Raw genomic sequence first — 24,335 nt, forward strand, 5'->3', positions numbered from 1 at the left:
CTAAATAGCATAACCCTATCCTATCTGAATTCTATAAGTATAAATTTGGTAAATTGAGGTGATGAGTACCTATTTTTTATAGCTAAACAACATAGGAGTAGGATTTTGTGAGATCAAATCTTGTAAAAGAACTCATATTTATTCGGAATATATCAAAATAAGGGATATCTTTCGTAAGATTTTAATTTTAATTAAATTAAGATATTCCACAAAATATTTAAATATTATGTACGAAATATCAAACTAAACTACATTAAAATATACTTCACTATATATATATTAAATAAATATTGCGTACATTACAATCTAATAGTAATATATTTTGGCCCTTTTACTATATTTATGGTTTTGAATGAAAACTGTAAACTCAATTAATATCAATATCTTGAATTTTAATTTGTCTTGTGATAGTACTGAATTGATTTAAGTAGAAAACTACTAATATTTTATATTCAATTTTTCATGACATACGGAACCTTATTAATCAATATAGAAATATAAGGAACCGTTTGGTAGGGACTTAGCTATATATGTTACGAATGATATCCAAAAAGTATTTGCGATTGTAGCATAGATAGAATTATTAAAAATTAATTTGAGACATAAATTATTAGAATTGCATAAAAATATACTCCTTCCGTGCCTGAAAAATTTGTTATATAAAAATTTGTTATATATAAATTTTCATTTCTGTCTATTCCATAAAATTTGTCACATTTCATTTTCTTTTTAGTTTTTTTAGTGGACCTCACATTCCACTAACTCAATATCACTCACATTTTTTATTATAAAACCCACTTTCCACTAACTTTTTAATTCACTTTTTATTATATTTTTTAAAACTTGTGATCAAAATGTGACAATATTAGAACGGAGGGATTAATAATTAATATCATAAAATGCCAGTTATAATGAATAGCGTAAAATTACAACCCTTCTTTTACATATTACAAACCTAATGCTTTCATCATTGAGGGCTGCCTAACATTCGGCGGAGCAAAATGGTAAAGTTTATTAAAGAAGAGTATATTGAAGATCGACACTTTATAAATTATGATAGTGATATCTAAATAATTTGGCTTACTTAATAGTTAGAAAGTCGTTGTAATTTGTGATTTACTAATTTACGTGAATTTGAGAATGAAATTATTGATTTTTTGTTAATTATATTCATTATCCGATGCCTCAAAAATATTATAAATATATTTTATATATAAAACAATACTCGAATTGAGGCTAAGGATGCAACCGGGTCGGCCCAGCAGGTTTCAGGCCAACCCTACTCGGATTGCGGGACAGTAGGGTGCGGGCTGCACTGATATTTCTAATTGAGGCAATAAAGCATAAATATGTTTCAACACTTCTCCAGAAAATTATGAAAATATAATTTGAAATTTAAATAATTAATTCTTTCATATAAACTTGATTATAACGATCATCATCACATAATCTATACTGAATTAAACTTGTGAATATGGGATGAGTACTTTAATTTAGGCTAAGAATTAAATTTGACTTACGTAATTTAAACTATCTATATCTAAAACGACACAATAATACATTAATTATACACAAAATACAATCGTGACAAGAGAACGCTAATGTTACGTAGACAATATTTATGTTATACTTTCTAAATAGGATTAACACTCAATTCGCCTATAAATATCATTGAACTTTCACCCGAATTTTTACTCTTATTTTCCCCTAAGTTTTAGTACTATTAATTATTCGTAGCATAGTGTTAGATGGGTTGTAAGAGCATTATAATCTTGTTCATAGTTTGCCTCACTCTTTTAACAATCATCGGAATATTCGATCTAGCATTGTTTCAACCTCGATTCTACTAATTTTGGGGGACCATTAAATTTCTTTTTGCTTTTTCTATCTTTATTATTTGTTAAATAAACGAGACTACAAAATATATGAAACAAAACATGACAAGAAGAGAAGATTTACGTGGTTCGATCACTAAGGATCTATGTTTACAGAACAAGAGATGTCGCAACTTCTATTTATCTTGCTATATTCGTTCGTACAAAATATTCAAAGACGATATACAAAATGATCACAGAATTGACACTAAAAAAACACAAGCTTGAAAGCATCTAAACTCTCTCATCAATGATCTCTAAAACTAAAATGTTGTGTAATCTCGCATTTATTAGAATATTCTGATTGCGATTTAAAAGTTCTCATTTAGAATTAATGAATCTTGATTAAGAATTGACTATTGAGGCACTCTAAATTTAAATGCAAATAAATCTTGGATATCATGGTAAATCACTTGATGCACGCGATACTAAATGAGCTATCTAGGACTTTAATGATGATATTTTTGGCACTAATGACGCTATTGATTAAACATTAAGACTCGTCCCGCTTATAAGTATACTTATTTTTTCATGATTTGTCACAAGATATTTACTCATTCGTATATGTTTACTTCTTATCTATCTTAATGTCACGCATTCTTCAGTCAGTGATCGGCGAGGATTGTACCAAACTCATTATTAATTATGCAAGGATTTGTATTCTAAGATTCGTGTTCTTGATGAGCTTTATCTTTTTATTCCTGGCGATCATATTAGCAATTATCTGGATTTCGGAACCCCTATTCTACATAAACCAACTTCATGTTCGAGGAGATTCTATTAACTCCTCAAACCCTAATAGTAATAATACGACCATCTTCATGGACCTCGAATTCAAGAGACGTATAGTCATTACTCCCCTCCGTTACAACAATGTCAACATTACTTTGTCTTATGCCTCCACTTATGCTTCCAAGATAGACGTCTACCAAAATGTCGTTGTCGGCTACTGCATCATCCCTGGATTCAACGCGGGCAAGAAGAAGACAGTCCATCAGGAGGCGGTGGTGGTGGTGCCTCGTGGGCCGCTGTGGGAAGACGCGCTGCAGAAGATTGCGAACGGGTCAACAGTGAATGTAAGGGTGGATTTGATCCCCAAGCATATGAAGACGGTGGCAGCAGCGGATGCGGTCTTTTGTATTGATCGCTTCGGCAAGGTTTCCAAGAAGCCGATAGCACTCCGATCTCATGGTACGAGTGATAGAGTGAATTCTCTTGTTAAAGCTTTAGAACTTGTGTTCTCCGTTCCAATCATTTCACTTATTGTTATTTTGATGGTATGTTCATGTATCAAAAGGTGTTGATTTCATTCAAATCATGGTTTAATTTATTAAAATATAGACAATGAAACTCCCCTCCATATTTAATTTATTTACACCAACTTGCCATTTCTCCTCCAATTCGGTCAACACTCTTTCTCTACCATCTTCTCACCTCCCTCAACCCTTGATGCAAATTCCTCCATTAATTCCACCAACCCACCACAGCCTCTCTCCATTTAACTCTCCCACCCACCACAGCTTAACCCCATTAAACTCTCCCACCCACCACCATCCTCCATTTCAATGATTTAAATTGAAGGAAGCCCTAGTTCGTATCCCCCAACCCACCGCCTCCTTCATTCTACTGAAACCCTAGTTCGTATATAACGCCTCCCTCCGTGAATTGATTTCAGCCACCATCCACCGCCTTTATCACCTTCTGAAATCCTAATTTTGTGGGTTTGCGATGCCGGAAGATCCCGACTCTTCTCCTTATTTTTCCTCCGACGATCTGGACGAGCTCGTTGTCCCAGACACACCAGAGCATCTATGGCCCTCATACACCCCCATCGTCGCCCGCTATCCTGTCAGAGCCCGCTATCAGTCGGAAACTTGACTGACACCGTTGTTCCCGAAACGGAACCTGAATTCTTTCCCAAATGTGAGATGTTTGAGTACTTTGGGGGTGAAAGCCCATTCTATGGTCCACCACCACCAGCCTCCCCCTTTTATGCTCCACCACCAGCCACCTCCGTCGACATTCCTCAACCCTCCCCCATCGTATATTCAGATGTGGAGAAGGAAATGTTTGCAATTTTACTGCCAAAGTTTTTGGATCTAATCTAATCTAAGTATGTTGTCCCTCAAATTTCTATATTTCGGGTTTGGATTATGTGGGTTTGGAGGCTGTGGTTGTTTGATGGATTGGAGGATTGGTTGTTTGAAGGGTTTGAAAAATGTGGTTGTGTAAAGGGTTTGGAGGCTGGGGTGTGGATGGGTTTTGGGGCTGTGGGTTTGGATGTTGTGGTTGTTTGATCTGGAGGCTGGGGTGCGGATGGGTTTTGAGGCCGTGGAGTTGGATGTTGTGGTTCTTGTTTGATCTGGAGGCTGGTGTGTGGATGGGTTTTGAGGCTGTGGGTTTGGATGTTGTGGTTCTTGTTTGGTCTAGAGGCTGTGGGTTTGGATGTTGTGGTTGTTGTTTTATCTGGATGTGTTCACTGTAATGATTTTGTATGGTTTACTAATGTGTTCCCTATGATGATTTTGTATGGTTTACATATACTATTGTGTTCCCTGTGATGAATTTGTTTGTGTTGCTGAGTTTTCAGATTAATGAGCCACCCCTGTTCTTAGGTTAGGAGGCTTGTTTGTCCATGATTTAACCATGCTATCTGAGGGATTAGCCTTTAAAAACCATACAAATTCATTATAGAAACAGTTTCACATTACAAGTCACCCCTTTACAAGGTTAGGAGGCTGTTATGTGAGATAGGCATCCTTAGAAGCCACCCCTTACAAGGTTTGGAGGCTGCCCTATGATGAAATTTTTCTGAGGGATTAGGATTTTAGAAGCCACCCCTATACAAGTTTGGAGGCTTTACAAAATGACAAAAAAACAGTTGAATAGCATAAGCCACACCTAATTATGAGGCTTACACACCCAACTGACAAAAAGTATGCTTTCTACATGCTGAACTAGAAGCCTACAGCTTCACTGACCCCTGAGATGTCATATTTTGTGCTCACATCATTTTCTGGCTGTTGGAGGTATGCCACAGCAGCCTTCACAACTTCTTCTTCCACCTCTATAGCATCTGGCAGTGTCCCCATCCTTGTTAATCTCTCTTTATTCATGTGTGGAGTTTTGTAGCTATTTCTCCCTTGCACCTTAAGTATCTCAGTTAGACAACTTTGTAGAGTAAGGAAAACATTGTTGAGTGTGTACGGATTAAGTTCTTCAAAAGAACAATGCACATTCCTCAACAAGTCATCCACTCCCTTAGCCACTTTATCTTCTTGTAGAGATTGGATTGCTCTGAAATATCCCAAATCCAACACATTACAATCTGGGGATTGTGGTGGTTGGCACTTGAGATGAAACTTGAACCCATCTGTGGATGCAGCTGACAGAAAATCAGCATCATTGTGATTTATATGCGGCTTGGCATTGTCTTGCTGAATGAATATCTCTTTGCTTAAATTCTCTGGCCATTTTGCCTTGATTGCTGGTATGATCTACACATATATGATCTGTTACTATGTGATTGAATGAATTATGAGGAAAAAAAAGTGTACCTTTTGAATGAGGCAATCTTTCATCACTTCTTTGTTCACTGATTGAATGGGTTTTGTCTCCATAGTCCCCCTTGGCCTTATCTTTGATTTCCTCTTTACTGGCTCCATAGTGGTGAATGGAAAAATGCCTATTTTTCCATCAAAAGTTACTTCTCCATCTCCTGCAATCTGAGGTCTACACACAGTACACATAAACATCACCTTTGTGATGAATCTCTTTGACTTACATGCTCTATATGGCTCAATCTCATCTGGCAACAAGTAGTATCTATCCGATGTCTTAGTCATGTAAAACCATTTTTTTTATCTATGTCCACTACATTGTGCATTGTGTGATATTTTAACATACCAATGACTATGAGTGGTTGAATATGGCTCAGACCCCATCTCATTCTTGCTATCTTGTTGGAGGCGGTGAGTAGGGGCTTTATAGCATTTGTGTGTGGCACGGGTTAGTTAAGCTTAACTATGATATCAAATAATTAGAAATGTCCATATATAATTCTCTATCTTGTTATTACTAAATTATCAAACAATTTTAGTTATGCGTTCTTTTTTTACAGTAATTTGTTACTCAACTTTTTTTACTACGTTATTTTTATTATAATTGTATAATCTTAATAATAGTTTTTCTAATTTTAGTTATTACAATATATAATCAATATGTTGAAGTTATCTAATACTACTATAGTAGTAATATGTTTAATTTCTTTTTTTTTACCTTTTCAAACGAATATAAGGTTAATTGAAACTATCAATTCAATATAAAATCAATTAAAACATCTATTTTAACTCTGTATTGATCCAGCATTTGAATATCAACTCAATTTAATCTCCACATGGAAAATTAAATTGAGAATAAAGTGATTTGATAAGAGATAAATCAAAATTTCCCTGCAATTTAATCTCCACATGGAAGATCGCGGTCCATCGGGAGGCTGTGGTGGAGGCTCATGGGCCAACGTGTTTAGAGAAGATGCAATATTCGAAACCCTAATTAATTTGAGTTGTAGGATTTGCAAAAATAAAGAATTCAACGATGAATGAGAAGAATAAAATATCTTATTTCTCAATTAATTGACTCGATCTATGGAATTCTAGAATTTCTAGAATTCCGACCCTATGCGGTTCGACTCTCTTGATACGACTCGGGAAAGAACCGACAAAGAAAACCCGAGAAGACTACATAATATACTACTTATCATCTAGCATATTCTCTAGTAGCTCCGCTTCGAAGAGAAATAAGTCCTCATCGTCGTTAGGCTCTACCTCCGATCCCTCACCGGCGCCGGATGTGTTTCCGTCTTGTTGATTTGGATCCGGAACACTAACATCAAAAGGGTCTCTAACCCAAACACCGTTGCCTTGCGATTTCGGAAGAAACATCTCCGTTGTCCGCCACTCCGGGAGCTTGCTAATCCCGGCCAACGGCGGCTGCGCACCGGATTTCTTCTTGTTCTTCTTGACGATCTTGGTGATCTTGCACACGACGAGATCGGCTGCGTTTGGCACGCCGCCTGACCTAATTAGACCATCGCTGAGGGAATATTCGTGCATGGTCCAACGGCCGAAATCAGCATCCGAGCCCGGGCGCTTGAAGGCCAGCATCTTGGATCGGCCGATGATTTGGCCGTTCTTGGAATCTTGGATCATCTCGGGGCCCGTTTGGCCGTGCCAAGTCCCGGTCCCCGCCCCTCGGGAAACCCTTCTCGAGTTTGAAACCCTCGAGAGCAACGTGAAGGCGTAGATGGAGTACTTGATGGCGCCCTTCTCCTCCAACCTCGAGTGCCAACACGACTCCACGTCATTGAAAACCACCCACGGATCCGACGATGGACCGTAGATTTCCTTCACCGGAATGCCATTCCACGGCACCGGTTGCTTCACCCATGGATGAAGGTAGAAATTGATCAAATCTTCGCCGCTCGGATTGAATTCAAATACCTTAACTGACATGTCTTCTAATTCTCTCTATTTCTCTCAACTCTCTTGTGTGTTATGGATCAAAAATAGTTCTATGATGGCTATATATATAGGCAGTTTGCTTATTTACCGTGTATGTACAATCTTTTATTTGTTATATATTTATATAAGAATATAGTATGTAGGCAATTTTTCAGGAGTTTTATATATTTTTTACCGTGTTTAGGTCTTAAAGTTATGGAAACTAAATCTGATTTTGTAACTAATTTAACTGATGATATCTAAATTCCATATCTACGAATTTGGTATATTGAGTTACGAGTATCTATTATTTTTAATGCTATAAACATAACCCTATCTTAATTATCTGAATTCTTTAAGTATAAATTTGGTAAATTGAGGTGATGAGTACCTATTTTTTATTGCTTAATAACATAGGAGTAGGAATTTGTGATATCAAATCTTCTAAAAGAACTCGTATTTATTCAGTATATATCAAACTGAGGGATATCTTTCATAAGATTTCAATTTAAATAAGTTAAGATGTTCCATAGCATATTTAATTATTATGTACGAAATATCAAACTAAACTACATTAAATTTCACTATATATATTAAATATATATTGCGTGCATTACAATCTAATAGTAATATATTTTGGCCCTTATATATTTATGGTTTTGAATGAAAACTGTAAACTCAATTAATATCAATCTATAGAATTTTAATTTGTCTTGTAATAGTACTGAATTGATTTAAGTAGAAAACTAATATTTTATAGTCAATTTTTCATGACATACGGAACCTTATAAATCAATATAGAAATATAAGGCACCGTTTGGTAGGGACTTAGCTATATATGTTACGAATGATATCCAGAAAGTACTTGCGATTGTAGCATAGATAGAATTATAAAAAATTAATTTGAGACATAAATGATTAGAATTGCATAAAAATATACTCTTTCCGTGCCTGAAAAATTTGTTATATATATACATTTTCATTTCCGTCTGTTCCACAAAATCTGTCACATTTCATTTTTTTTTAAATTTTTCCTAGTGGACCTCACATTCCACTAACTCAATATCACTCATTTTTTATTATAAAACCACTTTCCACGAACTTTTTAATTCACTTTTTATTATATTTTTTAAAACTCGTGATCAAAATGTGACAATATTAGAACGGAGGGATTAATAATTAATATCATAAAATGCCAGTTATAATGAATAGCATAAAATTACAACCCTTCTTTCACATATTACAAACCTAAAGCATTACATTTTCTCAAACCAGCGTTTTAGCCCTTTCATTAGTTTGCTTTCATCATTGAGGGCTGCCTAACATTCGGCGGAGCAAAATGGTAAGTTCATTAAAGAAGAGTATATTGAAGATCGACAATTTATAAATTATGATAGTGGTTTCTAAATAATTTTGGCTTACTTAATAGCTAGAAACTCGTTGTAATTTGTGATTTAATAATTTACGTGAATTTGAGAATGATATTATTGATTTTTTGTTAATTATATTCATTATCCGATGTCTCAAAAATATTATAAATATATTTTATATATAAAACAATACTCGATTTGAGGCTAAGGATGTAATCAGGTCGGCCCAGCGGGTTTCGGGCCAATCCTTTTCGGATTGCGGGATAGTCAGGTTCGGGCTGCACTGATATTTCTAATTGAGGCAATAAAGCATAAAAATGTTTCACGATGCAATTATACTAATTTTGGGACACCATTCAATTTGTTTTTGCTTTTTCTGTCTTTTATTTTTGTTAAAGAAACGAGACTACGAAATATATGAAACAAAACATGACAAGAAGGGAAGATTTATGTGGTTCGATCACTAAGTATCTATGTTTACAGAACAAGAGATGTCGCAACTTCTATTTATCTTGCTATATTCGTTCGTACAAAATATTCAAAGACGATATACAAAATGATCAAAGAATTGACACTAAAAAAAAACACAAGCTTGAAAGCATCTAAACTCTCTCATCAATGATCTCTAAAACTAAAATGTTGTGTAATCTCGCATTTATTAGAATATTCTGATTGCGATTTAAAAGTTCTCATTTAGAATGAATGAATCTTGATTAAGAATTGACTATTGAGGCACTCTAAATTTAAATGCAGATAAATCTTTGCATGCCTATGGCCTGTTTGTAATATATAAACTCCAATAACATGTTCATTTCCGTATATTCTCCCCGCGTTAAAACATTATTTTAATAATTGTCACATTCTACCTCTTTAATTTCCTTTCCCTCTACTAAAACTCAATTAAATATAAAGTCAAATAAGCATATTAGCTAGTCTTCGTGGAATTAGTCGCTTCGGTTATGGTTTTTAACAGGATAACAATAGAATTCCCTACATAAATGTTAACATTAAAGAGCAAATTGTTCGGTTACGTTTAATATATTGTCGATGTGACCAAACATGAGAACTCAGCCCAAAAGACTAGCTTGTTAAGTGAGAGAGCATTTAGTCTATTTACCCACACCAGTTGTTCTCACAACCGATGTAGGAATTGAGTCCGTAACATACACGCACACCGTCATATTACACATAGTTACCTAGCCAGTTGACCGAATATTTTATAATTGAAGTTGACTTTGATGCATTCAACTCAGTTTAAATTATGCACATTTTCTACAAAACTATTGTTCAATCTCCCTATAAATACATCAACACCTTAACTAGAGTTCCTTCATTCAATTGACGAGGTACCGGCTCGAGTATTGCAATGCCGATGACCGTTGCCGGTACTCGGGAAGAAAGAGGTTTGTTGTTGAAGGTGAAGTGTGGGTGGATGGTTATGGACACAAGGTTTCCAAGAAGCCTATAAGACTCCATTAATTGATCCAAACTCGTTTCTAATTAATGACATATTTGTATAATTAATCTTGTTTGCATTGTGGTGTTGTGTATGATTTTTCAAGTATTTGAATAATATGAAAATTGTCCACTTAATTGATCCAAGTCTTTGACAAATTTTGGTTGGTTCAGTAAGATTTGAGAACATAACATTTAATTTCGAACACTCAATTTTTTTTAATCATCACGCCTATATACAAAACGATATAGTTTGAGTTTACTAAAATAAGAAAAGAAAATTAATGAGTTCCCTACACGACTTCGTTTTGATTGTCGCCATAAATGATCCGAGTGGATGTTTAATGGTAGTGACAACCTAGTCTTTTGACCAGAAAGTGAAGCCTTATATAATAATTATATGATAAAGTTGTAAGTTTAAGACGAGTTGTGTAAAGAAGTTTCGTTGTTGATTTTACCACCTTTTTAAATAGTGTTTAAACCAAACAAAATAGAAAAAAAAATTATTCCAAAACGAGAAAGTATAATCCAGGAGCATATGTTCGAGAGTTTAAGACAATCCGAAAACAATTATATATTACTACTCTATTACAAAATAACTAAGATCGTGCAAGTCTCGGGCAACTTGTTCGACGACCATGCATGATCCCAGTATACCTCTAAGTATTTTTGAAGGTTCTATAATTAGAATCTGGAGTAAAATTATGAATAATAATACAAATACATCAAATATAATAATTATGATAAAATAATAATAATAATAATAATAATAATAATAATTTTCCATCATTATTCCCCACTATAGTCTATAGCCTTGCCCAATAAATAGGCTAAATCACTTACACGTAGTGAGTAAATCCACGTGTAGCACCAAGGCCATATATATATATATATATATATATATATATATATATATATATAGGAATGTATTCAAATCCTTTTCATATCTTTTGTCCTTTTTCCTTCTTAATCCTAGCTTTAGAACATTAGAAGAAAATCCGTAACCGGTAAATATTTTCTTAACCTTCATTTCTTATTTTAGTGCTTTTATATTTTTTTTGGAGCATAACACCTGAATCTTCAATAAGAATAACACCTACTGCAACATGTTCTATCACCCAAGTTTTCCTTTTAGTAAGCTAACATGCGTAGACTTCCCAAAATATATAATTCATAAAATAAACAAGTCAAGTCTTAAAACTCCAATAGATACAATTGTTAATGGCTTATTTTTAGAAGTAGTTTCTGCTCCGACTTGCAGAAAGGACTATGAAGATTCCATAAACCCTAGGAAGGATGGAAACCTCCCATTTTATAAATTTTGAAACTATGGTGACAAAGATTAATATTTTATAGTTATGAATCTTTTGAGGATAAGTAAAAGAGATGAGGGATAAGAGAATAGTGATCTTATCAGCTGTCGGAACCTGCGAACACGGAGAGGGGCAGGGGCAGCTGCCGCCGCATGTAGCGGCGACATCCACCACGCACGGAAGTAGCCGCCCCAGAGCCCAGCGCAGGCGGGAACCATAGCCGTCGCATACAGCGGCGGCGTATGAGGTGTGAACGGTGGCGTTGGGATGACTGGCAATTTCCGGTGGTGCAGGGTGTGGGCGAAGGGTGGAGAGACCGTCGCTTGTGCATGCACAGCGGCAGACAGAGAGAGAGAGAAAGAGAGAGATAGTGGTTGTAGTGATTGTGAACCTAAGAAAGAAAGGCCGAGAAGAAGAAGAGAGATTGGGAGAGAAAGGGGTGTCGATGGCGTCGCGGGATGTTGGCAGCAACGGCAACTCTCCTTCTAGAGAGAAGAGAGAGTTTCTCTCTCTTCGTTGGGGGCTAGGGTATGGAAGGATTTGAAGGGAAGACTCCTTAGGCTTTTATGCTTAGGACAGATATTAATCTGGTCTCCCTGTTTTTTTCTAATTTTTGGAGTTAAGCTACATAATTAAGTAAATAGAATACCATATAAATCAAATTTGTTTGACTAATCTTTATTTACAAATCCTCAGTCCCAATTTCTTTATTTTCATGATTCATTAGAATTTCAAGTATAACTTGATGCAGTTAAAGTTATCTTAGGTTGATAAATTTAATTGTTACATCCTTACGTAAATTAGTTATATCTTAGCTAAACCTCCAAATTTATTTATAACATTGAGTTAAAAGAAGAAATTATAGAAAATAGGATGTGTACAGTGAGTTGGCATATTATCTCATAGCTTAACTAACTTAGTTTGTTTTTATATTTATTTATTTATTTATTTATTTTAAAAGGTAAGAATCACGAAGGGGGTCGTCGTTGAAGCAAAGGGTTGTAACTTCTATCATTTAGTGGGGATAAAAATACAAATTATTTTCGAGCTGAGTTTTGATGAAAATCCAAACTCATGTTCATTATCTAAAAAATGTCGTTGTCTTGTCATAAATATTTTTTATGTGAGGATGCCTATCTGTTATGCTTATGCCAAGAATATTATGAATCGAATTCGGGTCCGAGCAAGGGTGGTGTCCCTACTTGGATTAGTGTACACAGTGGACCGACAGCCAAATGGCGGGTTCAGCGGGTTCAGTGACCGAGGAAGGTGGCCACCTTCCCGGCACAAGAAAGTTATAGGTGACCGTGGTAGAACACCATCTCCACGGCACGAGATGACGGATATGGCGAGGTAACTTAGACTGCGCAGTCAAACATAATTTTAGTAAGCTTGGGCCTTTTAAAGAAAACCCCTGAGTGTTATTGTGATGACTTGGCAACACTTTCATATGTATAACTGTATCTTTCGGCACTGTGTTCATTGAGTACGTATGTACTCAGCCCTGCATGTATTTCTAAATGTGCAGGTTGATAAAATGAAGAGGTGGGAATCTGGTGTTGAGAGGAGGAAGTTTTTGGCCGTTTAGACTAAGCCTCTTAGATGTTCATATTTCAATATATGGATCGTGTTTATCTACTTCCGTTGTGCAAGTTTAGGAACACCAAAACATATTTTGTGCTATTACTCTTACCTTTTGGTATTCTATGAACTTTTACTTAGTATAAAATATCTTGGTGGTTTTAGTAACCAAGTATTTTTGTGTCGATCTTCCCCCATTTCTTCTCCCCACTCCTTTTCTCCCCCTCCTAGTCACGATTATCCGTATTATGTTATCCTTAGCTAGTGCGGCCGTGACAGTGGAAGACTGCGGTCCATCAGGAGGCTGTGGTGGAGGCTCATGGGCCATCGTCAGACGATATGCTACGGAAGATTTCCAACGGATCAACAATGAAGTTTAGAGTGGAATTGAGCACCAAATATTGGATGCACGCCAGAACGGCCCGCCGTTCGGGGACGGTGGTGGCAGCGGCAACAGATTTGCATATGGATGACTCCGGCAAGGTTAATGTGAAAGTCACTGTGAGTATGTGCTGGAGCGAACGAATTTAAAACACCATATGAATTTAACCGTGCGAATTTCAAGCAATGCTGGAGTGTGTGGATATCAAGTCGCCGTGCCAAATTCGCATAGTTAAATTCACATGGTGCTTTAAATTCGTACATTTCAACACATAGTCACAATGACTCTCACATTGTTCTATTAGAATGACTTGAAATTCGCACGGTGCTTGCGACATAATCGCGATGATGGACGATGAGATCTCCCATTTCAGCACGTTGTATGACTCGAGTCATTTTCTATTTTAGACAAAAACTTTATTCATTCTCATACTATACTAAACTTTATTCTCTCCACATTAATCTTTATCACATCAACTTCTTAAATCATGTGCCCAAAAAAAATGCTCAAACTAACCTGGGACGGAGGAAATATCAATGAAAATCACCTCCGACCCCTCAACATCCCATAATTATTTGCTTATTAATGTCAGATCTCAATGTTACCCAAAAATACGAAGTACACTTAGCTTTGTGAAATAGTACTACCTCCATCTCATATTACTCGCACATTTATGAATTTTTTAGTGTAAGTAAATTAGTATTTTAAATTTAATGAAAGATCATTTAAAAATGGAATCTTATCTAATTGTAATATATTAATTAAATACCATGGTTCTCACTTAAAATATAACTAGTGTAAGTAGTTTGGGACGAGGCGAAATAGAAAGGTGCGAACGACATGGGACAGAGGAAGTAATATCTATGCATTGTATACAAATGTTTAAATAGAAGATTACTAATTTAAACTATGTAGAGTTAATGTATAATTTTTACATCAAATACTAAAACATGAAAATGAATAATTGATGGTATCCCCGTGATGACAATTGAAATTGTGAGGGGACCAAGAAGTGAAGTAGCCACTAAGTAGTATAAACTGACAGTTCTGATTCACCACTCTCTCCCATAAAATATAACATTGATATCTAGCCCAGTTTAAAGAAAAAAATGCCGATCGATTAGAGTTTTCTCGGTTTCAACTTTAAGTTTGTCCCGCGACGGAAAATAGTTGAGAGGCTGGAGGATAAAGAGTGCAGCAACGTCGAGAAGCTGGAATTTCACCTCCGCTATGAGGCGGAGGCGCCGCCAACTCCGCCCGGAGGGTTGGCGGCAAAGGAGGCTTTTCTCAATGAAATAGCCGAGAAGGCTATTCCACTGCTCATGTGCGCCCGTGTCGCGGCCAAGGCCAAGAAGGCCTTGGCCGACGTCCGTGCGTGCGCCGAAAGCGAGGGGGGCCTCCTCCCCCACGCGAGCCGTCTCCGCGACAGCTTCGACAATCTGAAGGCGAGATCCGCCGACGTCGTGGGGGAAGCTGGGAGAGAGCCAGCAGAGCTTCGTGGCTTTAGATGGCACGGTAGATTTAATTGGGTGTCGAATTTGTTTATGGTTATGTTAATTTGTAAGACTTCTTCTTGTTAATTATCAATCACTATCCGATGTCTCAAAAATATTATAAATATATTTACATATAAAATAATACTCCCTCCGTCACCGATTAAGAGTCACACTTTTCCATTTCGGTCCGTTCCTAATTAAGAGTCACACTTCACTTTTACCATAAATAGTAAGTAGGTCTCACATTCCACTGACTCAATTCACTCACATTTTATTATAAAACCAATATAAAAAAATGGGTCTCACATTCCACTAACTTTTTCAACCAACTTTTCTTTACATTTCTTAAAACTCGTGTCTCGGTCAAAGTGTAACTCTTAATCGAGGACGAATGGAGTAGTATTTTAATTAAGGCCAGCCACATAGTTTACCCTTCAAATTAACTACATTGAGAGTTGAGACGGACTGATTAGGTTGTTAAAACTTGTTATCTCCAATTGTTTGTTGTGTTGCTATATCTTTCCTTTTCTTTTGTGGTTATTAATTCATTCTTCGATTGCCATGATTGAGAAGATTGCAGTGTCTACCGTGTGGACGTTGTTTGAATATGATGTGTGCTACGATGTGATAGGCGGGGACCTGTTCTAGTTGTTAGAACTATATGTTTATGTTATTTGTTAGTTAATCTCTGTGTCATTGTGTCCAATTGTTTATAGTGTTTATTTTACCTAGTTTAAATGGTTATTATTTTTTACAAATGCACGTATCATCATTTTTACGCTTATAAAAAACTCATATTATCAAAATTCTATAAATATTGACATAGAATTAAGGTGCAACCCTCACCCATCCCCTTTCCCCGACTAAAGAAACCTATAGACCAAATATATTTGAAAATATGGAATGTTTCACTACCATATTTATTACTATGTCATAGTATAAAACTACAAATACTACAGCAAAACAAAATCGGAATAACTCAATAGTTATATAGTAAAGCTTAATCATCGTATGTATACACAAATCGATAACATAAAATCTATTCCAAAAAAAAATGAAAACTTAGTAAAATTTCTTGTACACGTCAAAATAAAATAATATGAACACAATAAATTGGAATCTTTTACGGCATCTCCACATACCCGTTCGTACACTCGGATTTCACCTCCGACACAAAGAGGATGCTCCACAGACCCCTGACGGAGACATCGAGGAGAAATCGGCATTCTTAGGGGTGATAGCCGAGAAGTCCAAAATTTTGATATACAAGAATTCTAAGAAATCGGCATTCTTAGAGGATGCTTCACATAATTTTGTGATTTACTCGAACTAACTAAACTTTATAAAGGACTGGAAAATGGAAATTGATTGGTCAAACTAGTCGATTAGCTCAAATCAGTTTTTAATTAAAATCAGATAAGAATAAGAAGTTTTGATTGCATATTGATGATCAGTCATAGTAGTTATTTGAAATTTTGAATTTGATGCGGAATTTTCTTGAATGAATTTTGTCTGCCCCAAAAAAATCCAAAGTCTCCAACGATAATAGTCCATCAAATTTACATGTATATATCATATGTCAAAAGTTGATTAAATAAACCCTAACATATAACATAGACTAATAAAGACCAAAAGTAGTCAATATTTGTCACTAATAGGAGTAGTTCGTTTTGGGCATTGGAAATTTTATGGAAATGGGAAATTTTATATGAATAGAAATCTTTCATAGCTTGTGGTTTTGTTTAATTACAATTAGTACGAAAAACTTGGACCATCTTATCTCATCAACCGATGAAATATATATAGCGCTACCTATATTTACAATATGTTATGTCAAAGCTGATTTTATTTAATATGTTTATAATGGGTTGTAAATTTTGAAGTTATATCTATACATATATAGAAGAGGAGTTTTGGAGAAAATAACAAATGCAATTATGTATTAATTTAGTGCTTTCATTAAGAGATGAGATGTGGAGTAGTAATTTATTAAAATACTTTTACATATTAGAATACGTACTTTTTGTTTTTCGGTGTGTGCTGTGTACTTCAAATTACCATCAACTCATCAAGGTCGAATATATATTTGGTGGTCATTAAACTCAAACTAGAGTTTATACTATAGTATAACATATTTATAGTGCTATACTCCCACATGGTCAACTATTTTTTTAGTTCATCAGTTTCCTATAGGTGGAAAGTTTTTGTTTGATAGTACTTCATAACATCACCTCAAATAAAACTTCATTTTCTTGAAATGTTTTTTGAAGAATTCCGAATACTCATATAAATAGTTAGTACTCCTAAAATAAAATTGAACGTTCTATTGATTAATAATGGGCTTGTTGAATTCCAGTCAGTAGGCCGACCAATCTAATTGTAGTCTTTGTTATGTCCGAATAGTTTTAGATGTATGTAGCCCTTTGTTGACAAATTTTTTTCATATTTTTGTTAAATTTGGGGATGGAAATTTTTGTTATGGAAAATGGAAGATGATAAGAGAGGGTATGCCTTACCGGGATAGTACACCGAACTTCGGTATGCCTTACCGGGATAGTATACCGAACTTCGTTACACTATACCGTTATACCATATCATTTCCTATAACTTTATACCAAAAAAATACATAAATGATTTATAAACTATTATTGAATAATTTATCGTTTTAAGTTTATAAGTGTACATGTGTAGACGACATTCCCTTTCATCTATCGACGCGGCTGAATGTCATAGAATGCCTTATCATGATAACAATTTTCAGGATTTCAAAACCTCTATTCTACATAAACCAACTACATCTTCGAGAAGACTCTATTAACTCCTCAAGCCATAATAGTAATACCTCCATCTTCATGGACCTCAAATTCAAGAGACGTATAGTCATTCATCTCCACCGTTACAACGAGGTCAACATTACTTTGTCTTATGCCTCTACTTATGCATCCACTTATGCATCCAAGAGAGACTTCTACCGGAGAGTCGACGTTGTTGTCGGCTACTGCATCATCCCTGGATTCGACGCGGGCAAGAAGAAGTCAGTCCATCGGGAGGCAGTGGTGGTGCCTCTTGATGATCTCTGGGCGTGTGACGAACTCGAATTTGAAACCTAAATTATAGAGACTGAAATTGAAACCCCAACTGAGACCGAACGGCATTTTCAAAACGAGCTTGAAATTGAAACTGGAGTTTAGAGAAGGAAAGTAGTAACTCTCAGCGAGTACAAAGTGTCCAATTTATACTGCCCAAGTCCCACTCTTAAGTGGGACCATTCTAATTGGGCACTTTTATGTATTTACATTTATTTTTTTGTTTGATTTATTTTTCAGTTTCTAATTGGGCACTTTATGTATTTATTTATTTTTCAGTTTCTAATTGGGCACTTTATTTTCCCACTCTAAGTGAAGCATTTCTAATTCAAAACTTTAATTTTTACTCCCTCCATCTCACTCTAAGTGAGCCAATTTATTTTTTGGGATATCACACTTTAAACGACACATTTCCAAAAATTGAAACATCACTCTCTTATTGTATTTTCTCCACTCAACTCATAAAATAATACTCCCTCCGTCCCTGAAGAGTATGCACTATTTCCTTTTTCGTCCGTCCCTAAAGAGTATGAACATTCCAATTTTAGAAACTCTCTTCTCTCTAATGAGGTGCGATACATTCTTCACAAACAATACTTAAAAAAAATTATCTATCTCTTTCTTACAGAATCTTACTTTACCAATAATGCATTAAAACCCGTGTTGAACCCAAAGTTCATACTCTTTGGGGACGGAAAGAGTATTATATAAAATCTCCTATCGGAATAGAAATACTCCAACTTAGAGTGGGACGGAGAAAGTATATCATTCATACTTTAGTAAATTTTTTACTCCGTCCCACGAGAATATACACTCATTTTTTTAGTCCGTCCCACAAGAATATGTATTTTCTAATTGTAGAAATATTTTTCTCTCTAATAAGGTGGGACATTTTCTCCACTAATAATACTTGAATTATTTTTTCGTTTTACGTCTCTTACTTTATCAATTGTATATTAAAACTCGTGTTTAATAAAAGTGCGTATTTTTATAGGACGGATAGAGTAATAAAACTCAGGATGTGACTTCTATTTTTGTAAAATTCATTCGTTTCACGTTATATACAAATATGGAATGTTTGCTATGCCCTTGACCGGACCAAATCAGATCCTTTTGTCATCATATGCTTGTTGTATGTGACAGCAAAATACATGCATACAAAATGTTATTGATAACTTTAATTTATAAGTGTCAGATATTCGCTTCTATTACTACTCCACACACAGTCCACACACATTAGTTATTTCTCATAGTACTAGTACTATTAATCAAATCTTTACGTGGTCCCATCTCATCATTTCTTTGTCTCATCATTTCTTTTACCTAAAGATTAGTAGGAGTATTATTTAATTTAAAGTTTCCGGGTTTTTTATTTATTTTGGGAGTAGGTTTTATGTTATAATCGATTTGTACATATATAGGATGATTAAGCTTTACTACATAACTATTGAGTTATTCCGGTTTTATTTTGTGTAGTATTTGTAACTTTATACTATGACATTAACATAGTAGGAGTAATAAAAGTTGATGTATTTGAATCATCTCATGTAAATCATTTTCTTACTCTTGGAACTATTATTTTATACTGTATAATCAATTCCAAAAATTAAATATAATTAGTAATACTTCTATCCCACTATACGAAAGTATTAATTGTAGTGGGGAATGTGTGATTTAGGCTATAATACAAGTAGTCAATGTATAGGAATGATCCTTTATTGTGATACATGCATGCTTGGATGGTGCTGATTTTGATTGATAATGTGGTGAATCGGTGATGGCCACTAACAATCCAAAATTAAACTAATAAGTAGTACGTAAAATATACACACACTTCATACATTAGTATATAGTAGTTTCTATATGCATAATCACCTTTCAACTGATCAATTTGATGAATTAGCAAATCAAATTTTATGATTTGATTTGGGGTCAAACCACACTGTAAACTGTAAAGTTTATCAACAAAATTTTGAATATCATTTTTGTCATTTAGCATCGATCAAGTAATACACAATCTGAATGAATTGTGTGGGTATTTGGAACAATTTTAAAAAATAATGATGTATTTGAAACATAGTATAGGAGTAGTAATTTTTAGTTCATGTATTAGACACAATTAGCCCTTAATTCTATATCATTTTCTTACTCTTGGGATTATTTTATACCGTATAATTGATTCCAAAAATTAAATATAATTAGTACTTCTATCCGACTATAAGAAAGTATTGATTGTAGTGGGTAATGTGTGATTTAGGCTATAATGCAAGTGCTACCGTATAGGAATGATGATTTTGATTGATAATATGGTGAATTGGTGATGGCCACTAACAATCCAAAATTAAAATAATAAGTACCAGTACTTATAACACATTATAAAACTTGTTGAATAATTAATTCCTCCGTTCTCTATAAATGTCTCAAGTTTTTATTTTGGAATGTCCATAGTATCTCATTTCATTTCTATTATTTTTCATACACAAAGGTATAACTTACGATCAATTAATTATTTTACTTAATTTATATTTTTATTTTTGTAGGAAAAATATAGAATGTTGGTTGGAGGGTGGTCCATTTCAGTTTGAGCTGAAATATAGTACTCCTATTATTTAATGGAATGTTTATTTTTGCATAGGCTGAAGAAGATGTTTGTAAAAATCCAAAATTTTTACATAGTAGTACTAAAAAATGGAAAAGAGAAAAGGAACTACCTCTCTACTTACTAATGAGTGCAAATGATAAAGAAAAGGTTGAATGTGATTGTATATCTACAAATACAATTAATGCATTAAAAAGAACCTGAGCCAAAGCCTACTTCCAATTTTGTGTCTTTGTTGGGAATATGAAGAACAACTGGGAAGGATGTCATATCTCATTTCTTTATAACATATTTTTAGTGTTATACACCCACATGGTCAGCTTATTTTGTAGTAGGTCTATAAGAGAAAAGTTTTTGTTTGATAGTACTAATTTGCTCTCATAACATCACCTCAAACAAAACTTAATTTGCTCCCATAACATCTTCTCAAACAAAACTTAATTTTCTTGATTTTTTTTTGAAGAATTCCAATTACTAGTAAAATAAAATTGAATGTTCTCTATTGTTTATTTTGCTAGCGTATGAATTATGAATTTGCTTATGGATTATGAATTTGCTTATCGATTATTAATTTGCTTATGGATTATGACTAGATCTAGTTAAACACGTAGTTTCAACTAGTACGTAGAGTTGAAACTACGTGTCATAATCCATAAGCAAATTAATAATCCATAAGCAAATTCATAATTCATACGCTAGCAAAATAAACAAAACGCCTACACCGTGTCTTCTCCGGCAACAGAAGTGGAGAAGGCAGTGTGAGTGGAGGGAGCTGCGGGATCGGAGAGACCGGTCGGCACCTGCGGTGGAAATGAGAGTGGCTCCGGGGCTGGATTGGTCGGCGGGATGGCTGGTAGGATGTCCTCATCGAGGATCTTATACACCAGGGCTGTCGCCTTTCGAATCCATGTCGTCGTTGTTAGAATCTCTTCCAAAAGAGCCCTATCCTTCTTAGTTTCTTCGGTGAATAACCCCCACCACAGCGGAGTAAGGAAGGGTGCCGCTTTGAACACAGTTTCCATTAGCTTGTGTCCCAAATATTGATCTCAATCAATCTCCATGTCCAAAAAATTGGGTATGATGTCGAAAGAAGCCTCTTCCCTCTGTTGATCTCTCGAATGGCATCGACGGCTGTTGACTTGATATCATCAAATGTCCCTCGGAGATCCATAATGTGCGGGTCGATGTCGTCGTGGTGGAGATGTATGTCTTCCAAACCTTTGATGGCATACGCGGCAAGTTGCGGACAAAGTAGGTCGCAATTCTTCTCATTGGCTCTCCCCTCAATCACGTACCTCGCCTTTACCGTAATTTCATCCAAGAAGTTAAGCTTATCTTCCAAGACTCCTTGTGGTGTCGACGAAGCAGCGGTGTCGTCGTACTTGAGGTGCAATTCCATTTGTTGAACTGGAGTGTACACACGCTGATTAAGGCGTGCAACGAGCGCAGGTCGAGGTGCGCTCGAGGTCGGTAGAGAAAAGGGAGGAATCCCATCCGTGTTAACACAAAGAATACGTACACAAATTCAGATTTCAATTTTAATATGGCTGAGTCTACGAATAGGTATTAAAACTTACTTCGGCAGACGTTTGACGGGCGCGCCGGAGAGTATGAGATAGCCGGTCCGGAGAGTTAGATAAAGTGGGGCGCTGTGGAAGAATGAAAATACTATCATACCATACATTCACTTTTTTTTTCAAATATTTGACCGACAACCTTGATACAAATTGAATAATTTTCTTTAATCAAGCAAAAACTATAAGATGTGAATTCTCTTCAATCAAGATAGTTTAATGCGAAAGTGATCAAATCTACGAGGATGAAGTTTTTGGAGAAGAATCAAGTGGAGAATTTCTCAACAAATTCTCCCACTTTTGATAGAAACTAATGATTTCTCAAACGAAGATATTTTCTATGAGTAAGAGAACTATGAATTAAACAATGGTGGAGATAATAGAGATTTGCAAAATGAAAGAAGAATTTGCAAAAATATTGTCAACAAGATGCTAAGAATTCGTACTACCATACATTCACTTTCGACAACCTTGGTGATACCACTTGAAGAATTTTATTTAATCAAGCAAAAACTCCTCTAACCCATTTTTCAGTTTCCCTTGATCCCTAATCAAGACAATTTAACGCGAAAGTAATCAAATATGCGAGTATGAAGTTTTTGGAGAAGAATTACATGGAAATTTCCTCAAGTTGGGATGGCTGGCAGGACATCCTCATCGAGGACCTTATACACAAGGGTCGCCGTCCTTTGAATCCAAGTCGCCGTCATTCGGATCTCTTCCAAAAGAGCCTTATCCTTCTTTATTGTGTCGCTGAGTAACCCCCAAAAAATGGGAACAAGGAAGGGTACACTTTTCATCAAGGTCTTAAATGTCATGTTCATCGCATCATGATCTGCACCAATCATCATTTCCCAAAAATTGGGAACGACAGAACCTTGGACCGTGACTAAACCGAGATGAAACATAAACGACTAATTACGATGCTTCATCTCCCCGTCGATCTCTTGAATGACATCGTCGGCGGTCGACTTGATGTCGTCAAATTTCCGTTGGAGCTCCATGATGTGTGGGCCGATGTCCACGTGGTGACGATGTCGTCCTCCAAGCCCTCCTCGACATACATGGCAAGCTGTGCACACAACAGGTTGTAGCTCTTCTCGTTGTTGGCTCTCCCGCAATAAGGGACCTCGCCTTCGATGCAATCTCATCCAGGAACTTCAGTCCAAATGATGAACAATATACATATTTGTACACAAATAGGTACGTCGGCTATTTTTCCTGACTCATACTAATTAAAATGAATGTCAGAAATACAAGTGTCATATGCTTTGCTAACTATCCAACACGCCACCTACATAAATAATAATATATGAATGTAGTACATTATACTAACAAAACGTACATAAACAATTTATTTAATACATGTAACTTTCTATCCATAGCATGCATTTATATTATATTTATAAGTACGTATATAAGTACTAGTACTATATGGTACACATACACATATATTTAAATAACTATGGCATATAGACACTAATTTAATTATTTCGTATATACATATTTATATTTAAAATTCTCGTGAATCAAAACTATCTATATATTCGACTATCCTGAATCGATCATTAGAATAAATATATTCTCTATGACATACTTAATATCTCTGTAGTATAAATGAAAATATAATATGCAATATGAAATAAGAAAAATAATGTAGGTTTCGAGTTAGAGATGTCACAGTATGTTTGTCCTTTACGATTCACACAAAATACCAAAAGTTAAATATTTTATACCTATAATAAGAAAAGAGATTTTAGCAGGGTAAGGGGAGCTTAACCTTTTCCTTGCTTTTATGCGTTTGATGTTGGAAAGAAATGAATATTTTTATGGTATTTTAAGAAGAAAAAAAAGGAGAAATTATACTCCCTTCGTCCAAACTAAGTTCAAACTAAGTTGGTATAAATTTCCAGGCATGAATATTAAGAAATTGCGTTGAATCGATTAAATGAAAGTGAAATAAAATAGAAGAGGGATAAAAATATGAGAGATAAGAGAAAGTAAAGTATGCGATTGAATAAAGTAAGAGTGATTGGATATTTTATTTTTTTTATCAAAAAATGAAATGACTAAACTTTGTTGGGACGTCCCTAAAAGGAATATG

General features: G+C 35.2%; 1 protein-coding gene across 1 annotated transcript; it reads right to left on the reverse strand.

Moving 5' to 3' along the window:
* Positions 1 to 4,831: 4,831 nt before the first annotated feature.
* Positions 4,832 to 5,719, reverse strand: LOC125188195. Its single transcript, XM_048084954.1, has 2 exons — positions 5,432 to 5,719; positions 4,832 to 5,371 (listed from the first exon to the last, which is right to left on the reverse strand). The coding sequence occupies exons 1-2, from the start codon at positions 5,717 to 5,719 to the stop codon at positions 4,832 to 4,834; spliced, it is 828 nt and encodes a 275-aa protein (XP_047940911.1).
* Between the last annotated feature and the right edge of the window lie 18,616 nt (positions 5,720 to 24,335).

Source organism: Salvia hispanica, chromosome 5, assembly GCF_023119035.1.
Source record: "Salvia hispanica cultivar TCC Black 2014 chromosome 5, UniMelb_Shisp_WGS_1.0, whole genome shotgun sequence".
Classification (NCBI taxonomy): Eukaryota; Viridiplantae; Streptophyta; class Magnoliopsida; order Lamiales; family Lamiaceae; genus Salvia; species Salvia hispanica.

Coding starts and splice junctions, on each gene's coding strand:
- LOC125188195 (XM_048084954.1), bottom strand. CDS start 5,719: ATGACTAAGACATCGGATAGATACTACTTGTTGCCAGATGAGATTGAG. Junction 5,372..5,431: donor AAGATTGCCTCATTCAAAAG/GTACACTTTTTT, acceptor ATATATGTGTAG/ATCATACCAGCAATCAAGGC.